Source organism: Chinchilla lanigera, unplaced genomic scaffold (assembly GCF_000276665.1).
Source record: "Chinchilla lanigera isolate Chin_1 unplaced genomic scaffold, ChiLan1.0 scaffold00019, whole genome shotgun sequence".
NCBI classification, from domain to species: domain Eukaryota; kingdom Metazoa; phylum Chordata; class Mammalia; order Rodentia; family Chinchillidae; genus Chinchilla; species Chinchilla lanigera.
This window is the reverse complement of record NW_004955420.1, coordinates 28,125,674-28,144,041: the sequence shown is the minus strand read 5'-3', so window position 1 is coordinate 28,144,041 and position 18,368 is coordinate 28,125,674. Positions and strand designations below refer to the sequence as shown.

The 18,368-nt window shown below is 57.0% G+C and overlaps 1 protein-coding gene across 1 annotated transcript; it reads left to right on the top strand.

Moving 5' to 3' along the window:
- Positions 1-2,355: 2,355 nt before the first annotated feature.
- On the top strand, positions 2,356-9,231 carry Zbtb47 (zinc finger and BTB domain containing 47; the record flags this gene model as incomplete). The annotated part of the gene is given in 5 exon segments (XM_013513445.1): positions 2,356-3,900; positions 4,891-5,038; positions 5,757-5,872; positions 6,517-6,661; positions 6,760-9,231. Coding segments are annotated over 5 exon segments (2,211 nt in total), but the record flags the coding sequence as incomplete, so codon positions are not given.
- Positions 9,232-18,368: the final 9,137 nt, after the last annotated feature.

Genomic DNA, 18,368 nt, shown 5'->3' with positions numbered 1-18,368 from the left:
GTCTGCTCTCCTTGGGCCGGGGCGGCGGGGAGGGGTCGGGTTCCCGCCGGCCTCGGCCACGTGGGCGACGCACTCCCGGCCCTGGATCCGGGATGCGGCCGAGGGCCAGGCGCGAGCTGCGGCGTGACCTTGGGCGGCCCCCAGCCTCTCTGGTCTGGCCCTGGGAGGGAGCAGAGGCGGGGGCAGGAGCTGGCACCAACCCTTTTAGAAAGGAGGCGCCTTGAGAGCAGGAGCTGGTGCCGGTGCCCAGGCTGGCTTCGTGTACAAGTGCGCATCCAGGCCGAGGCTGGCACGGGAGGAGCAGGCGCGGGTGGATGCCAAGGTTCATCATGAGGCCCCCTGGGCAAGGCAGGTGTCTCAGGTGTAGGAAGTTCCCGCCTTCGCAGGTGCCAGCCCGACTTGGCCAGAGGGTTTGATGGCCAGAGGGCTTGATAGGAGTGCCAGCCCAGCTCCCCACGCTGCATCTTAGCCAGGCGGGGGGCCGGGCCTGGGATGGGTGTGTGGCTGCAGCTGGCATGGCCGCACGGGGAGGGGCATCCCCAGCGTCAGGCAGGGACACATCTGGCTGGGGCAGCCAGCGCAGCTGGTGGCACTGCGGAGGAGGGGCCACTGTGCCCGGCAAAGGGTCTGCCACCTGGGGCCTGGGCAGCATCTCTGCTCCAGGATGGTGCTGGTGTGGCCAGGCATCTGACCCCAACAGGCCTGCGCTTGGAAGCCCTCATCCAGGCCACGCCTCCCCCGCCCCCTGCTCTGGCCTTGAGACCTGCCAGAGCCATGATGAGAACCTGGGGTGGTCAGAGGGGGTGGTGGGGATCCGGGACACCCCAGCTGCCCCCGCCCAGCAGGCCTCCCAGGAGCTGCTTCCTGCTTTGCAAGTCATCCCAAGCTCAGAAGTCCAACAGTGTGGAGCTTTGTCCAGCCCAGCAGGAAAGGGCAGCCCTAGCAGAGCTAGGAGCCAGCACTCTAGACAGGGGGAACCCTCATTCTGAACCTTGATTTCCCCATCTTGCAGTGGAGGTTGGGCCCAGTGGATAAAGCAGAGTGAGTCAGAAGGGGGGGTGGGAGGGGCTTGGTGCCACGTCCCAGTTAGACTGGCCAGGCCTGGGTGGCCAGCAGCTCCGGGACGCGGCAGATGGCGGCTTCGGGTTTGGAGGACGGACGTGGAAGGTCCCCAGGAAGAGGGCACCCACGGCCAGGGCCTGGCCATCTTGGAGATTTGAGAGCACACAAGACAGGGTGGCCTCGCTGCTGGCTGTGGAGGGCAGGTGGCTGCTGGTGGCGCTCTGAGTTTCTTCCTGAGGTGGGTTCTCATGCAGGGACCTAAGACTTTAGCTCAGACACTCATTGCCTGCTTCTGTCCATGCCAAGGAAGGACTGGCATGGGAAGGCAAGTGTAGGGGTGGGCTGGGTTTATCCCGGGGCCTCGAGGTCTCACTGGGCTTGTGGCTGTGGTGCAGACCTGAGGGGTCCATCCACCAGGCGAGGGGTCAGGAGGGCGTGCAGGATATGTCCCCAGCCTGGGCAGGCTGTCTGTCCGCTGCCCACCTGGGGAGCCCGCTGTGTGGAGCTAGGGCTGCGTGTGGCCCTCCTTCTATAAATTTGCAGGGGCCAAAAGTTGGGGCTCTTCAGGTGGAGGCCCCCAAGATAGGGCCATGCTGGGTCCACTGGACACGGACCATGCCTGACCAGGGCCTCTGCCTGCAGGCAAGCGACTCAGCCTTACCCCACCCTACCCCTTGTGCAGAGATCTGCTGGGGCCAGGCCTGGGGCCACAGGCGGCCAGAGGCCCTGGCCAGGATCTGGCCGAGTGGTAAGGCCTGTGAGGCTGCAGGACCAGCGTGGGGAACTTGGGCCTAGGCCTGGCCTCCGCACACAGGCCTCCCCTTCTGCAGCCCTGGCTGCTGGGAGGTGAGGGGTCCTTTTGCTGCTGCCTGGCAGGTGGGGAGCGAGGTAGGGAGCCAGACCTGTGTCCTGTAGGGGAGGATTTGTGGGGCCCAGACTTAACTGGGGAATCGGGTGGAGGAGGAAGGGAGGGGTGTGTTAGGATCCTCCTGGTGCCCCCTGTCCTTGCTCCCCCAGGACCACCCTGGTGCTCCCTGCATGAGGGGCCACGGCCCTAGCCCCTCCCCTGGCCCTCCTGTCCACTTACCCTCGAGGGTGACCTTGCGATGCAGAGGGAGAGCTGAGGCCCAGGAGCGTGGACTGCCTGAGGCTCCCAAGGGGCAGCCTTCTGGGGTGGAACCCCGCCCACCTTCTTGACTGCCAGGAGGGACTGGGAGAAGAGACCACTGTGGGAGGGGTGGGAGGCGTCCACAGGGCCCCTGAGACCCTGAGCCCTCCTGTGCCCCCCAACAGTTGCTGGTTGAGAAGACAACCGACTCCCCGGCGGCCGAGTTCTCGCTGGTGGAGGACGTGGCGCTGCACTTTGCCTGCTTGATGGGCCGCCTGAACGAGCAGCGCCTCTTTCAGCCTGACCTGTGCGACGTGGACCTGGTGCTGGTGCCGCAGCGCAGTGTCTTCCCGGCCCACAAGGGCGTGCTGGCCGCCTACAGCCAGTTCTTCCACTCGCTCTTCACACAGAACAAGCAACTGCAGCGCGTCGAGCTGTCCCTGGAGGCTCTGGCACCTGGCGGCCTGCAGCAGATCCTCAACTTCATCTACACGTCCAAGCTGCTGGTCAACGCCGCCAACGTGCACGAGGTGCTCAGCGCTGCCTCGCTGCTGCAGATGGCCGACATTGCCGCGTCCTGCCAGGAGCTGCTGGACGCCCGCTCCCTGGGCCCGCCAGGTCCCAGCACCGCAGTGGCGCTGGCCCCCCCAGCTGCCAGCTGCACCCCGGCCACGCCACCCTACTACTGTGACATCAAGCAGGAGGCCGACGCCCCCGGCCTGCCTAAGATCTATGCCCGTGAGGGCCCTGACCCCTACTCGGTGCGTGTGGAGGACGGGGCAGGCGCTGCTGGGGACACGGTGCCAGCCACCATGGGGCCTGCCCAGCCCTTCTTCAAGGAGGAGAAGGAAGCAGGCGTGGAGGAGGCTGGCGGGGTGTGCAAGCTGGAGGGGGGTGAGGAGATGGAGGATGAGCTGGGGGCCCCGGGCACCTATGGCCACCAGGAACAGTCCCAGATCATCGTGGAGGTCAACCTCAACAACCAGACGCTGCACGTGTCCACAGGGCCAGAGGGCAAGCCGGGTGCAGGGGCCAGCGCAGCCACCATGGTGCTGGGCAGGGAGGATGGGCTGCAGCGACGCTTGGAGGACGAAGAGGACGAGGAAGAGGAGGCGGAGGAGGAAGGAGAGGAAGGGGGGAGGAGTGGAGGTCAGGAGGAGGAGGGGGGCGGCAGTCAGGGAGAGGAAGAAGAGGAGGAGGAGGAAGGGCACAGTGAGGGGCAGGAGGAGGAGGAGGAGGAGGAAGGGCACAGCGAGCAGGACCCTGAGAGCTCTGAGGAGGAAGAGGAGGAGGAGGAAGGGGAGGAGGAGGAGGAGACCACAAGCGGGCAGGGCTCGGCAGGGCCTGGGAGGTGCCAGGCCGGCCAGGCGGACCCCACTCCCCAAGGTCGCATGGCCACGAGGTCCCGGGAGAACACACGGCGCCAGGCCGTGTCTGAGCCCGAGGAGGCCGGACAGCGTGGGAAGCGGCCCAAGCCCCCTGGGGTGGCCGGCACCCCAGCCCACGCACCGTCAGCTGCAGACGGGCTAGGTGCCAAGGTGAAGCTAGAGGAGAAGCAGCACCACCCGTGCCAGAAGTGTCCCCGGGTCTTCAATAACCGCTGGTACCTGGAGAAGCACATGAACGTCACGCACAGCCGCATGCAGATCTGCGACCAGTGTGGCAAGCGCTTCCTGCTGGAGAGCGAGCTGGTGCTGCACCGGCAGACAGACTGCGAGCGCAACATCCAGGTGGGCGTGGCCCTCGGGCGGGCAGCGTCTGGGAGGGCTGTGGGCTGACCTCGGACAGCTTCCTGGGGAGGCAATGGGTGCAGAGAGGTCTGGGACGGTTGCACCCTTGGCCAGACGCTTCCCAGGTTGTGGACTGCGCCAGAGCACAGGAGGGAAGAGGGCTGTGCCGGGATGCAGGGGGCCGCTTTTCATCCCCCACAAAGGTGTCTTCCAGGCAGGCATGGCGCTGCAGGAGGAAGCTCCTGTGTGCAGCCTGTTGGAGAGGCTTGGAAGCCTGGCCCAGGCGAGGGGACAGAAGGCGTCAGGGAAGAGCCGGGCCGGGTTGGCTCCCCACTGTGGGCCAAGGGTGAATGTGTGCCAGCCTTCTTCCTGGGTGCGGGTGGCACAGGGCCAGCTGGGCCCTCGGGGCCTTCGCCCTTCTCTGGCCCAGGAGCAGAGGGAAAGGTATGGGCGGGTGGGTGCTAATTACCTGAGCTAATTGCTCACCAGGGCACCCCGTGTTCCCTGGGGCGTCCCAGTCAGAGAGCCCGTCCTGCTCCTGTTCCTCCTGTCCGCCTCCACCTGACTCACACCCGCAGCGGGAGAACCTACACTTCCCACCTGGGTGTCCTGGCCCAGTCTCTGCAAGCCAGGCCTGGCTCTGGCCCCCTGCGGTGTCCTGCAGGGCCTGGCAGAACAGGGGCACAGGGAGGGGCAGGTCCTCCACCCGCCCCACTGTCGCCCCAGACAGCGCTCCCGGAGCCATTCCTTGGGGCTGTGCACACTGTCAGGCTCAGGTTCTAGTGTCCCATGACCGCGCATGTGGAGGGCGGCCTGCGTACGCTCTGCAGAGGAGCAGGAAGGAGGGGCTGGGCCACTGAATGTCCCGGTGTGCAGCGAGTCACCGTCCCTCGCTCCGCGGACGTCAGGGGCCTCTCCGCGGCACACTTGAAGTGGGGAAACAGCGTGGCAGCAGCTCGTTTGAGGTCACACAGCCATCTTGCCCTGCAGTGTGTGACATGCGGGAAAGCCTTCAAGAAACTGTGGTCCCTTCATGAGCACAACAAGATTGTGCATGGCTATGCGGAGAAGAAATTCTCCTGTGAGATCTGTGAGAAGAAGTTCTACACCATGGCCCACGTGCGCAAGCACATGGTGGGTGAGTCGGGGCCAGGGGGCGGCTGCTGGCAGCGCAGGCAAGGCGTTCCTGCAGGCAGGTGGAAGGGCAAGTTTATGTCTAGGGCAGCAGGGAGGGAAGCGGGGGCCCTTCGGGCTGGGGAGCGGGTGTGGGCTGGCCAGGCCCTGGGGCCAGGGTGGCCCTGTGTCCTGATTGGGGTGACACCAAGTTCTCTGTGCCCCCGATTCTCCCAGCCCTCTCAGACAGCAGGGTCATTCCTGGACACAGGAAGCCTGGGCAGGTTGGGTGTATAGTGTTCTGTGCCTTCCCTTCCTCGCCTAGTTTGGGCCAGGGCTTGACAGCGGCAGCCAAGGTGGATGTCAGGGGTCTGGCCAGGCCCCACCCGCCTCCCCATGGGGGGGGACAGTGCTGCCCCTGCTATGTGGACTAGCCAGGTGCATGCTGGGTAACCAGGACCATTGTCAGGGTGCATGTGCTCTTCCCTGTCTCTCAGATCTCCCTGAGCCTCTGCTGGGTCCCCCTTTCATGGGTGGGGGTGCAGCTGCTGCTGGACAGCAGTATGGGTCCCTAGGGGTCTCCGCCGTGATCCCCAAGAGCTGTAAAAATGCTGGCCTTGGACCCAGTGCCACTGTCATTCTCCAGAAAATGGCAATGTCCCCGGGCTGTCCCCAGTGGGGTTGGCCCACAGGGTGCATGGGCGGGTGCTGAGCAGCTGTGATGACTGTGTGCCCACCTGTAGCCCACACCAAGGACATGCCCTTCACCTGCGAGACCTGCGGGAAGTCCTTCAAGCGCAGCATGTCCCTCAAGGTGCACTCGCTGCAGCACTCAGGGGAGAAGCCCTTCCGGTGCGAGGTGAGCCCGGCCCGCCGGCCCACGGGGTTCCCTCTGACAAGGAGCAGGGCCCTGCCCTCACGGCCAGGGCCTCACCTGTGTCGCCGGGCGGGGTGCACATGAGGTGGGGCCTCTGTGCATGCTGTGATAGGGCAGGGCAGGGGCCGAGGGCTGGGTGTGGGGCAGAGATGGACACAAAAAGGTGGGGAGCAAAAGGAGGCTTCTCTGCCCTGGCACTTCTGCTGCTGCCTGCATCCTGCCCTGGCCCACAGTTGCTCTCACTCCTAACCCCAGCCCCTGATGCCCTAACCCTAACTGATAGCCCGAAGCATAAACCCCTATTTCTGACCCTAACCCCCAGCCCTAGCCCTAACTCCCGAACTTTCACTTCTCCCCTCTAACTGTACCCCTAACACCCTATGCCTAAACCCAACCCCCACCCCTTGCCCTAACTCTGTTTCTAGCCCCCTAACTATTCCCTAGGCCTCGAATTCTCACCTGTAATCCTAACACCCTAGCCCTAATCCCTTAGCTCTAAATCCCAACCCTAACTACTCCCGATCCTAACTCGAATCCTTAACCCTAGTGCCCTACCTCCCAACCTTAACCCCAACCCTAACTCTCCCTCCTCTCACCCTGTCCCTAACCGTAACCCCTGCCCCCAGAACTGCAGCGAGCGCTTCCAGTACAAGTACCAGCTGCGGTCGCACATGAGTATCCACATTGGCCACAAGCAGTTCATGTGCCAGTGGTGCGGCAAGGACTTCAACATGAAGCAGTACTTCGACGAGCACATGAAGACGCACACGGGTGAGAGCCTGGGCTGCCCCCTTCCTTGGGGTCAGGGTCGCCGGGTAGGATGCAGCAAGCCCCCAAGGCCCCGTGTGACCCTGCATTCCCCGCTGCAGGGGAGAAGCCGTACATCTGCGAGATCTGCGGCAAGAGCTTCACCAGCCGGCCCAACATGAAACGGCACCGACGCACGCACACCGGCGAGAAGCCCTACCCGTGCGACGTGTGCGGCCAGCGCTTCCGCTTCTCCAACATGCTCAAGGCGCACAAGGAGAAGTGCTTCCGCGTGAGCCTGCCCGCCGCCGCCGCCTCCACGCAGGCCCCCGGGCTCGGCCCACCACCCTTCCCTGCAGGGCCTGGCACGCACCACTGAGATCAGGCCACCTGGGCCCGTGGGGACCCCTTGCCCTCTCTGCCACTCCTGGAAGCCTTGACTCCTTTGTTTAATTTCTTTTTGGAAGTGGAGGTAGAGGAAGAGGTTTGCAGCAGCCCTCCGGGTGAGGGGTGCTGTTGGCCACGGGTTGGGGGAGCAGCCCCCTCACCTTTGCCAGGCCTTTCTCACGTCTCCTGCAGGGTTTGGGGGAGTTGGAGGTCCAGCCCCTTGGAGGAGTTGTGGGCCGATTTGAAGGCCGTGGACACAGAAGCAGGGCTCAAGCTGGACCCTGGGGCCCTGGGGCCTGGAGTGTCTGGGGCCAAGAGGGCCACCTAGCTCTGTGGGAGCGGGCAGATGGGGCTGGCCCCCAAGGGTTTACCCTGCTCCTTGATACCCCTGCCAGCTGGCAGAGGGGTCCCCAGCCTGCACCAGCTGCCATGAGGGCTGCGGAAGCTGCCGGGTCCCTGTACAGCGGCGACGCCCTGGGCAACAGGTGCGTGACTCCCCCAGTGCTAGCCCCAGGGCTGCGACTGGTGCAACCTCAGGGGCAGCGCCCAGGAGGAGGCTCGGCTCCGGCAGCCTTGAGGGATCCAAGGTGCTACAGTGGGGCGGGGCCGGGGCGGCTATGCACAGAGCACCTGGCCTCCGCCAGCCACCAAGGCTGCACCCCACACCCAGAGATGCTGCGCCTCCGCCCCCAGCCCACCTTCCTCCCGTCCCTCCCGGGCCTCACCAGAGGGATGGGGCAGTGCCCGCGCCCTGTCTGCGAGGGAGCTGCATGTCCAGGCCCCGGGGGGGTGGCGTCCGGCCTGCGGGCAGGGCTGAACCCTGGAGGCCAGCACTACTAATAGGATAGCCTTTTCTGTTGTCATTTAACGTCTTCATTCCTGCCGAGAAGGGCGAGAAGGTTCCATAAGCTACACATCTCCTAGCTAAGCTCTTCCTGTCGTGTCCATGCAGTTTTGTTTGTTATACTCTTTGCACCTTACACCCCGCCTCTCCCCCCCACTACCACCTTCCAAGCACGGCAGGTGTGGGAAGAGGCCTGGGCCTGGGGACTCTGAACCCTCAGCACTGGGGCAGAGGGCTGGGGACATTTTAATCATCAATAAACAAAGCACTTTATTCTCTACAGATGTGGGCAGGCCCCAGGTACCTGAGTGACTTGAAGACCGATCCCAAGCTCTTGGTGTAAGGGGCTGTCCAGGCTTGGGGCGGGAGAGGGAGCCAGTGACCCCCAGGCACCTGTATCCTGTGGGTCCCCCAGGGAAGGAAGGTGTCCCTGTGGCCCTACAGCCCACGGAGCCCAAGGCTGGGGTTCCGGCATCCTGTAGGCTGCCCCTGGACGGAGCCTTTCCTCCTCTGCACCCTTTGGTCTCCGGGCTTCCCTGGGCTTCTGTGGCGTCCTCTGGTCCCGTCTCTCCCACTCGCTAGCTCAAACCTCCGGCCTCAGTGCCTGAAGCTCTTTAGGGCTCTTTTTCTAAAAATCTGATCTTGCTTCGTGGGCTGTAGGCAGGAACCCCGGAACTCCCCCGACCCATCCCTGGCCCCAGGCTCTCCCCGGGGGGCTGGGCAGCCTCACTTCAGCAAGCAGAGGTCGCGTGGGTGTGGGAGCCGGGCTCTCTGTTCCCGTGTGTCGCCCTGACGGGGCAGGGAGTGGGGTCCGGGCCACGGGCCGCAGTGAGGATGGTTGCTGTGCCGGGAGGTGGTGCAGCCCCCCGTCCTGGGAGGCCCCGGCCCTGGTGCTAAGCGTGTACCTCGCCTCAGGCTCCTTTCCATTGCTGCTGGAAGCAGTCACAGAACTTGCAGCGCCGTGTGGATGGTGCTCTTGTCTGGCCAGCTTGCATGGTTTGTTTAAAGAAGCGAGTGAGCACCCGGTTATTGGAGTGGGAGGCTGAGGCAGAGCACCTGCTTTTCAGAGCTGGGGCAGAGGGGCTCGGTCGTCCTCTCCAGAGTCCTGCTGGCACCCTCTCTCCAGCCGGGTGCACCAGCCTCGGGTCTGCAGTCTGTCTCTGCCCCTCTCCGGCTCCCTGGCCAGCGTGATGGGGGCCCTGGCTCATGCTGCCCAGCCCCCACGGTGCCCTGCACAGAGCTTGGAGACACAGAGGCATCGTGCAGGTGGGTGGGCCCTGTGTGGGTGCCCCACAGCCGCAGGCACGGTGACAGCGGCACGTGAACAAGAGCGGGAGGGAATAAAGTCGCTACCAGTCCCGGCCCTCGGCCCTGCCTCGTCTTTATCTCCTGTTGCCCTGAGTGTGGGCAGCAAGAAACCCAGTGGCTGGAGCTGGAGGGTGCAGACCTCACAGAGCACCCGCAGACCGCGGTCCCTCTTGTCAGGGGAGGCAGGGCTTTGGGGAGCGCCAGAGCCAGGGGCGGAGCTTCAGGCAGCAGGCAGGCTCCTGGGCTGCCAGGCTCACAGCCCTGAAGGCCGTGCCCACAGGAAGCCATGGGGATTTCTATGAGCACCAGAGCCTGGGATGGGGACTGGACCCCCTAGTGCACGTGCTCAGCCCTGCGGGGCCCCCGCCCCAGCACCTGGCTCTGCAGAGCTGTGGCTAGTGTGAGAGGCAGGTGGGGCTGCACCCTGGCTCTGCCGAGGCCCCAGGACGGCCGTGTTCAGCGTGGAGGCTCACATGGCTTTGCCTGGTGGCTCCGGAGCACTGCGGGTGGCCTCAGAGGGGCCAGAGCCAGGCGGAGGGAGGGTGCAGTGATGGGACGCTCTGCCTGGAGTTCATCCCTGAAAGCTCCATGCAGGCTCCACTTCAAGGAGTGTGGAAACGCACCCCAGTGTGGCTGAAAGTGTGGGTACAACCTCCTTTCTAGCGCTAGGCCCTGAGTCCCCAAGGGCCTGGCTGCCAGCGTGCAGGCGGGGGTGCTGCTTCCCAAGGTAGGGGCAGGGCAGCAACGAGGAGCAAAGGTGGTGCCCCAGCGCTCGTGTGAGCCGGGCGTGCTGAGGCTGCTTGGTCCCCACAGACCACAGCCTTAGGCCCAAGACTTGGTGGGGGTGTCCTCCTCTCGTGCCTTGGTGTCTCAGTTCCTCGCTCCAGCTGAGTCCCGCTGGACAAGGCTCCAGAGAGCCCTGCAGCCCGGTCTGTCCCTATGCCCCTGCGACCTCCACATGGGACCCTGAGAGCCACTCCTCAGCCCACCGGCTTCTGAGGCCCTGAGGATGTGGAGGTCACAGAAGGAAAGCCATTGCACGTGGCAGAAAGTAGTGGAGCAGGACTTGAACCCAGGCCTACCAGGTCCCAAGGCCATGGTCCTGAACCCCACACTCAGAGCTGGGCACACGTGGCCTTTGGGAGAACCACGCCTGCGTGCTTGCAAGCAACAGAGTCCCTGTAGCTAACGTAAGTGGAAAGCAACTGACTGAGAAGGCCCTGACTAAAGCTTCTGGGGAGCCCCAGACACACTCAAGATCCAGGGTCTGTAGCCGGGAACAACGGAACCCTAAGCCACCCTGCAGGACCTGGCCCAGGGGTGTGGCTGCCAGGCTCTGAGGACTAGGAGCCCAGAGGCTGCACCCAGGAAGCTGCCTGCTGCGCCCAAACCTACACCCTCTGCACCTGCACAGAGCGCCGTGCCTGGGTGACAGCATCTGCCCTGTGCTCCTCTCACCTGGCGCATCTGACTGGCAGAGCTACCCTCAAGTCACACCTTCCACTTTGGACTGGCAGAACTCACACCACTGTCCACCCCCACTGCTGGGGGTCACAGGCTGTCCTGAGCCCCAGCCCCCATGCAGGCCTGAGCAGCACACAGCAGGAGCAGCACCAAGCTCTTGACAGACGGCCTTTGCACAGAAGTGAGGACGTGTGTGTCCTTCCCCAAGGTCTCCACACCAAGGCCTCCAGCTCCATCCCAGAATCCGCCGGCGAGCGCTGTTCCTCAGCTCGGCTCACTGTTTGGAAGCGATGTGTGAACTCGAAGTGTGACGTGGCCCCCCCTTTACTAGAAGGCGGACGGGAGGAGGAAGGAATGAATTAAAATGTACACACACATCACGCCCAGGGTGATGGTTCACTGTGGATATCAACGCAACCCACTTCCGGAATGCCGGACAGTGGGGACAGCGCAATCTCCGGGTGTACCTGCGAGGGTACTCCGAGGAGACATTTGCATTGGAGTTGGTGGACGGAGTAAAGGTGATTCGGCTCCACAAATATGGCTGGCGTCATCCAGTACACTGAGGGCCCAGGGAACAGGCAGGGGAGGTGTGAGTTCGCCCTCTCACTCCTGCCCTTGGACATCAGACTTGCCGGGTCTCCGGCCTCTGAGGGCCCTGGCTTCTCTGGTCCTCAGGCTTTGGATTTAGGCTGGAACACACCACTGGCTTCCCTGAGGCCAAGCTTGCGGACGGCAGAACGCAGGATTCTTGGCCTTCATCACTACAGAGCCGATTCCCCAACAACGCCCCCCTTATAGTCTACGTGTTCTGTTTCTCTGGAGAGCTCCAATACACCCAGCAAGGAGGGGAGAGTAAGATGCGTCCGGCCTCATTCTGCCCTTGGTTGTGAGGTCAAGTTGCCAGTGGCTTCCCCAGTCACCTTCCCCTACCGCTAGGGCCCAGATGGCCCCTGTCACAGGAACTCACCTGGCTTGAAGGACCGGAGTCCTGGAGTCCTGCGTGAGGTTGTTCTAGCCACCAACTGACCTTTCTTTTCTCTTTTCAATTTTTCTTATTGAGGTTAAATACACAAACCATTTTAGAGTGAGTAGTTCAGCGACATGCAGTGCATTCATGATGTTGTGTAGCCAGCCCCTTGCTCTGGTCCCAAACCCCAAAGGGGAACCTCGTATCTGTGTTCCCCACTTCCCCTCCCCAGCCCCCGGTGACCACTGACCAGTGTTCTGTCCGTATGATCTGCCAAGTCTTGGGGTGGTGTAGAAATGGAACCCTGCAATATATGGCCTCTTCTGGCTTCTGTCACTTCACATGGAGTGCAGAGAGTATTTTGTTCCTCTATGTGGCTGACTAGTGGATTCCACTGTCATTTATCTCTGGATATGGGGCCCAACTCCCTCTTCTGCCTCTTCTTCCAAGGGTGTGGGGCCCCAAAGTGGGTGGTTCTGGGCCAAGATCAACTCCCAGCAGATGAAATGTGACTGCGTCCCCAAGAACACAGTCCCTTATGTCTGCACACTCCAAGTCACATGTACCCTGGGTGCCAGGTTAGTGTGTGTGGTGTGTCCAGGAGGAAGCTCCCAACGTTGCAGGCTGCAGTCTCTGGACAGGAGTCACGGCTGATTCTCCCAGGGACAGAGTGGCAGGTGGCAAGAGTCAGTGTCACCAACTACACTGCAGGAACACTCACGGATAGGCTTGGTGTGAACACTAACTTTCATTTCTCTGGAGTAAGTGCTTAACAGGGCAACTGCTCAGCTGTGTGGTAGCTGCATTTTGGTTTCATAAGAAACTGCCAAAGTATTCTCTGAAGTGCCTGTACCATTTTATATTCACTAGCAATATGTATGTGTGCCTCAGTTTCTCTGTATGCTCACCGGCATTGGGTGTTATTTTTCATTTAGCTACTCTGGTGTTTAGTGAGAGCTCATTGTGTTTTAAATTTACATTTCTTTGATATAACATTTTACATCTTTTCATGAGATTATTTGTCATGTATATACTATCAGTTTGGATTTTTTTCTCTTTTCTCACTGAGTTGTGTAGATCTTTCACTGTTGAGTTTTGAGTACTTTTTGTGCATCAAGATACCTTATCCCACTCCATAGCTTGTCTTAATTCTCCTCACATGGGCTTTTGCAGGAGGAGTTTTAGTTTTAGTTTTAATGATGTTTAGTTGATCAAACTTCCCATTGATGTTCCATATTTTTGGTGTTGCCTCCAGGAACATATTCCTAGCCCTAAGTGCCAGAAACATTCTGCGTTTTTCTAAAAGTTGTATAGTTTTATATGTTGCATTTTGAAAGAAATATGCTCATTTCCCTTATTCTGTGGGAGTCAAATCCAGGTGCAGGACTGCCACAGTTCTCTCTCTCTGTGGGGTGATGTGGTAAAACATACACTTAACCATATCAAGTGTACAGTCCTGTGGCGTTGAATACATTCACATACCACCATCCATCTCCAGAACTTTTTATTTTCCCAAACTAAAATTCCTTTCCCATTAAAGTCTAACTCCACATTCCTTCCTCCACACAGGTCCAGACCACCACAGCTCTACTTTCTGTCTCCATGACGTGCTACTCTAGGTGCCTCATACAAGTCAGCCACGCAGTGTTTATCCTCCCACTATCGGCTTGTTTCACTTAGCGTACGGTGCTCAAGGCTCAGCTGTGCTGTCGCCTGTCGGAACCTCCTTTCCACTGGAAGTTGCATTACATTCCACTGTATGTCTCTATACCACGTTACTTACCCACTCATCACTGATGGCCGTTTGGACGGTTTTTGACACCCTTGTTGAAAATCATCTTACTGTGCAGATGAAGGTTTATTTCTGGGCTCTGTATTCCATTCCCTGGGTTTCGATGTCTATGTTTATGTTTGCACCATGCTGTTTTGATTACTGTAGATTCATAATCTAAAGTTGTGAAATCAGAACTGTGAGGCCTCCAAGTTTGTTCTTTTTTCTCAAGATTAGTTTTTAGATATTTCACATTTTAGAATCCACTCTCAGTTATTTTTTGTATGAAGTGTGAGATTCAGTACTGACTTTTTTCAGTATCGCCTGTGGATCTCTAGTTGTTCAGCACCATTTGTTGGAAAGGCTGTCCTTCCTTCACTGAATTATTTATTTTTGCATCTTTGTCAGAGGTCAGTTGAGAATATTTGGATCTACGTGTGTATCAGCAGCTCCAGTCTCCCAAAGCCCTGGACAGGTGAATGGTAAAGGATGAAATACAAGAGACAATGCAATATGGTTTGCAGGGGTCCAGGAAGGTCAGAGCTCTTTTGGCTAAAAGAAAGACTTCTCTGGACTGGCCAGTATTTATTGGGTCCTCAACATGTCAGAGGAGTGCAGGAAAGTGCAGAGAATAGCTCGGGCAAAGGGAGTGTGAAAATGAGCAAGGCCTTGAGAAAGCATATTCGAAGCAGCAAATCTTCAGTTAAGGAGAGGGCTGTTCGATCACTGAGGCTGGCAGTTGTCACCCTTGAAAATCTGAGGGAGAGTCGGCACCCACAGCTGCCATGCTGTCTTGCTTTCAGAGACGTCACAGACTAACACAGGTCTCTCCTGTGACCGCTGGCATGGAGAGTCTATTTCCGCACACCAGCCGCTGGCTCTTCAGGCAAGTGACTTAGGCCTTGGGCAGGCTCATAGGTTAATATAGAAAAGCTAATTGATTAATTCTAAAGCCTGCTCAGTGCTACCTCACGTGGTGTGACTTGTGGGTCCCCTTGATGATGTGTCTAACTTACAGCAACACCTACCATAGATGTACAGGAAGCCTCAATATCAGGTAAAGTGATTCCTCCAACTTACTCATTGTTAAGAGCACTTTAGCTATTCTAGGACATGTGCCTTTCCATGTAAATTGTATAGTAAGCTTGCCTATGTTTGTCTATTAACCACTTATCAGTCCAATTACTTAAATAAAGGATGACCAAAAATTGCATATTTTTATTAATCTTTATAACAGGAAATATGTAAACAACAATTTGTCAATGTTATTCAATACAATAATTGATTGGTTGAAATGAAACCTGCCCAAGTGATGCCTGGGATATTTGGTATGTAAACAAATGCACTGCCCAAGTGATACCCAGGGTAAAGTGTCAAGTGGTTAAAGTTTTGCTACAATTTTTATAGGACTGAATTCGAGCTATACTTCAATTTGGAAGAATTGACATCTTCATTCTGAGGACCCTTCCAACCAGTGAACATTGGATGCCTCTCCTTTTTTTTTTTTTTTTTTTTTTGTCTTTTTCAGGCAGAGTCTCACTATGCAGTTCAGGCTGGCCTTGAGCTCACTTTGGAGCCCAGGCGGGTCTCAAACTCATAATGATCCTCCTGCCTCAGCCTCCCGAGTGCTGGGATTACAGGTGTGCGCCACCACACCCGGCCCTGGGTATTAATCTTATAAGCTTATTTACTTATATGTACTGACTTTTTGGATTTATTTATTAAAATAAATGTCTGTCATTTAAAAAAATGTCTGGCATTATTTCATCTTTGTTCCTGAAAGATAGTTTCATTGGGTATAGAATCCACAGTTGACAGTTCTTTCAACCTTTGAAAAATGCAGTGCCACTTCCTTCTGACTTCCATAGTTTTGATGAGAAGTCCGCTGTGCCTTGAACTGGCAGCTCCCTACCCCGTAGCCCATAGGTGATGTGGATTTCTCTGTTTGCTTTCAATAATTTCTAAAATTTGCCTTTACTTTTTAGAAGTCTAATTATTATCTTTCTGGCATGGATTTCTTTGGCTTTATCCTGTCTGGGGTTTGCTCAGCTTCTTCAATCTGCTGGCTTTTGTCTTAACCAGGTTTTGGAAGTTTTCCATCCTTACTTTAATTACTCTTAGCTCCAGTCTCTCCTCTCCTTCTGAGCTAATATACAATGATACCAACATTGGCCATGGGCCCTTTAAACTCTACTTGTATCTATAAATTTTCACAGTATTGTTTTTCTGTTTTTCAGATGGGGAAATTCCATTGCTCTCTCCTCCAATGCATGGATCTTATCCCCTGCCATCTCCCCCTTTCTTATCAATGCTACCTGGGAAGTTTTCACATCTGTTGTATTTTGTCAGTTCTATGAAATTTTCATTTGGTTCCTCTATAATTTCTATTTCTTTGCTAGGGTCTTCTATTTTTAAATTTTAAGAATTTTGGGGTATCTTTTTGAGACAGGGCCTCACTATGCAGTTCAGGCTGGTATTGAGCTCACTTTGTACCCTGGGCTGGTCTCAAACTCACAACGATCCTCCTGCCTCACCCTCCCAAGTGCTGGGATTACAGGTGTGCACCATCATGCCCAGCAATTAAGAAATTTTCAAACTTATTGTCAAAGCATTTTATGATAGATAACTGTCTTAGAACCCTTTCCAAATAATTCTAACATCTGATTCAACTGGTGTTGGTATCAGTCGATTCTCTCCACATTCAAGTTGTGATATTCCTAGTTCTTGGTATGACAAGTGTTTTTTAATTGTGTCCTAGACATTTTGACTATCATATGAGGACATTCTGGATCATGTTTATTTTTATTGCACTAGGGAGTCATCTTGTTTAAATTCAGCAGGCAAGTACTGCCTATTCTTTTTCTTAAGTAGGAAAATTTACTGGAAAATAGGAATGGGGAATGGGAAGTAAGAATAGATCATGAGAGACAGGAGGGGTCCCAAATGAATGGGTTGCCCTAGTCCTGCCTATTCTTGTGGACTAAAGTTCAGAAAACAATTGTCTGAATCTTTGTGGTGTTATTTTCATCTGCCTGGTTTATCTAGTGCTGCTGGGGCTCCTTCTGGCTTCTGCTGGTGCTGCTGGGGGCAGAGAGGTTTTCTAGGCCAGGGTTTCATGATAGTAAATTTCTGCTCAGGGTTTCATGATAGCAAATTTCAGGTCCTGTGTGGAAGGATAGCATTAGCCCTGGCTACTTTTTCTTTTCTTCTTTTTTTTTTTTTTCCTCTTTTGAGACAGGGTCTCACTATGCAGTTCAGGCTGGCCTTGAGCTCACTTTGTAGCCCATGGTGGTCTCAAACTCGCAATGATCCTCCTGCCTCAGCCTCTCAAGTGCTGGGATTACAGGCACGCACCACCACGCCCGGCTTGCCCTGGCTACTGATTGTTGGTGGAGCTCCTCATTGGTGCCCCTTGCTGGTGGTACTTGCCTGGAGTTGTCAGAGGTGCTCCTGCCCAATCTGTGAGACAGGCGAGCCTCTGTGGGCGGCCTTCTGTTGCTAGGCTTAGGGGTCACAGCCACCCGGCCCAGAGCATTGTCTTTTGTGGAACACATAAGACACCCTGATGCTGAGTTGCTCCTTTTCATGCTCCAAAACCAATTCACCATTCTCTTGCCACCTTTTAAGAGTTATGCTTTGATTTCATTATTTTCATAGAGTTGTACAGTGTCTTGTTCAAGTCATGAATTGTCCCTTCAACCATTTTAACAAGTGGAACATTGGAAACTCAGCATACATGAAGAGAATTAATAGGAGAGCTTCACTTCAGACAGTCTGGCCAGGCAGCTTTCTACAAGTCCTTGGTTGCTGATACTTCACTTTCCTCTGGGGCCGGCAGACCCGCCAGTTTCAGTTCCCCGTTGGGAAGGTATGGCTGGGCAGCTAGCCTTCTGGTTGCCAGGTGGGAGTAGGACCTCTCCACTTAGCATAGAGAGCCGCTCTTACTCAGTTTTCCTGTGGGCCATCCCTTCACTCTGCTGGGCATCCCTCCGTCAAGAGCTCTGATGTGTCTTCTTCAGATATTAAACCTTTGGTTTCTCCCCAGGTGGTACCGGTGTTCTTTGTGTCTAACTGCTTCTTAAGGAATCCGACAACCAATCCTCCCCTCTTCAGCCTTCTTCCATACATTCAAATGTATTTGGTGCTGCCAGCTCTAGGCCTTTTCTGGCAGCGTTATGGGTTAGACCTGCAGTGTCTTCCCAGTCCTCACGTGTTTGGAAGGTGAGTGGGTCACGGGGGTACTACATTCATCAGTGGATTAGGCCCCTCGTGAGTTGATAACTGACTTGCTGTTATGCAGTGAAGCCTGGTTAGAGGTGGGGTACTAGGGGCGTGACCTGTGTGGATGTCCTCTGGTTCCTTCCTTCTCCCTGCTTCCGGGGTGCCAGCATATGAGCAGCCCTCCTCAGTGCCAGCTCCTCCCACCACCCTTCCACCATAGCCTTTCTGTGTTTGGGCCTCCTGACCACAGCCCGAGACTTCTGAGACCTCCTTTCCAGAACGCACGGTGCTACTGCTCTCTGTAGAGGGTGATACATACTCGGCTCTGTTAGTGATGTAGATTTTTAAAATTCCTGTACTTTCACTGCAATAAAGCTTCAGGGAGGAGCAAAGGAAATGCATATATTTAATCTGCTACGATCGGCTAGAAGGCTCAGCTCTACTGCTGTCAGGTGAGATGCTGGGTCAAAGGCACTGCTGAGTGGGGTCCATGAAAGGAAGAAAAGCATGAAGTCCACGGATGGCGGGGTGAGCAGAAGTGTGGCAGGCAACAGAGGCAAATCCAGACCCGGCAGGGGAATCCACGCAACTCTGGTAGGGCACCCACCCATCTGTTCTGTTCCTATGACACCCGGGACCCACTAACGGCCCTCTAAGATCCCCAAGGCCAGGGCTCGGTACCACATGCCAGCGCCGTGGACGGCTGCAGTAACATTCCCCATCTTGACTTTGGTGCTTACGAGCTGCTGCTGGGCCTCTGCTGCCT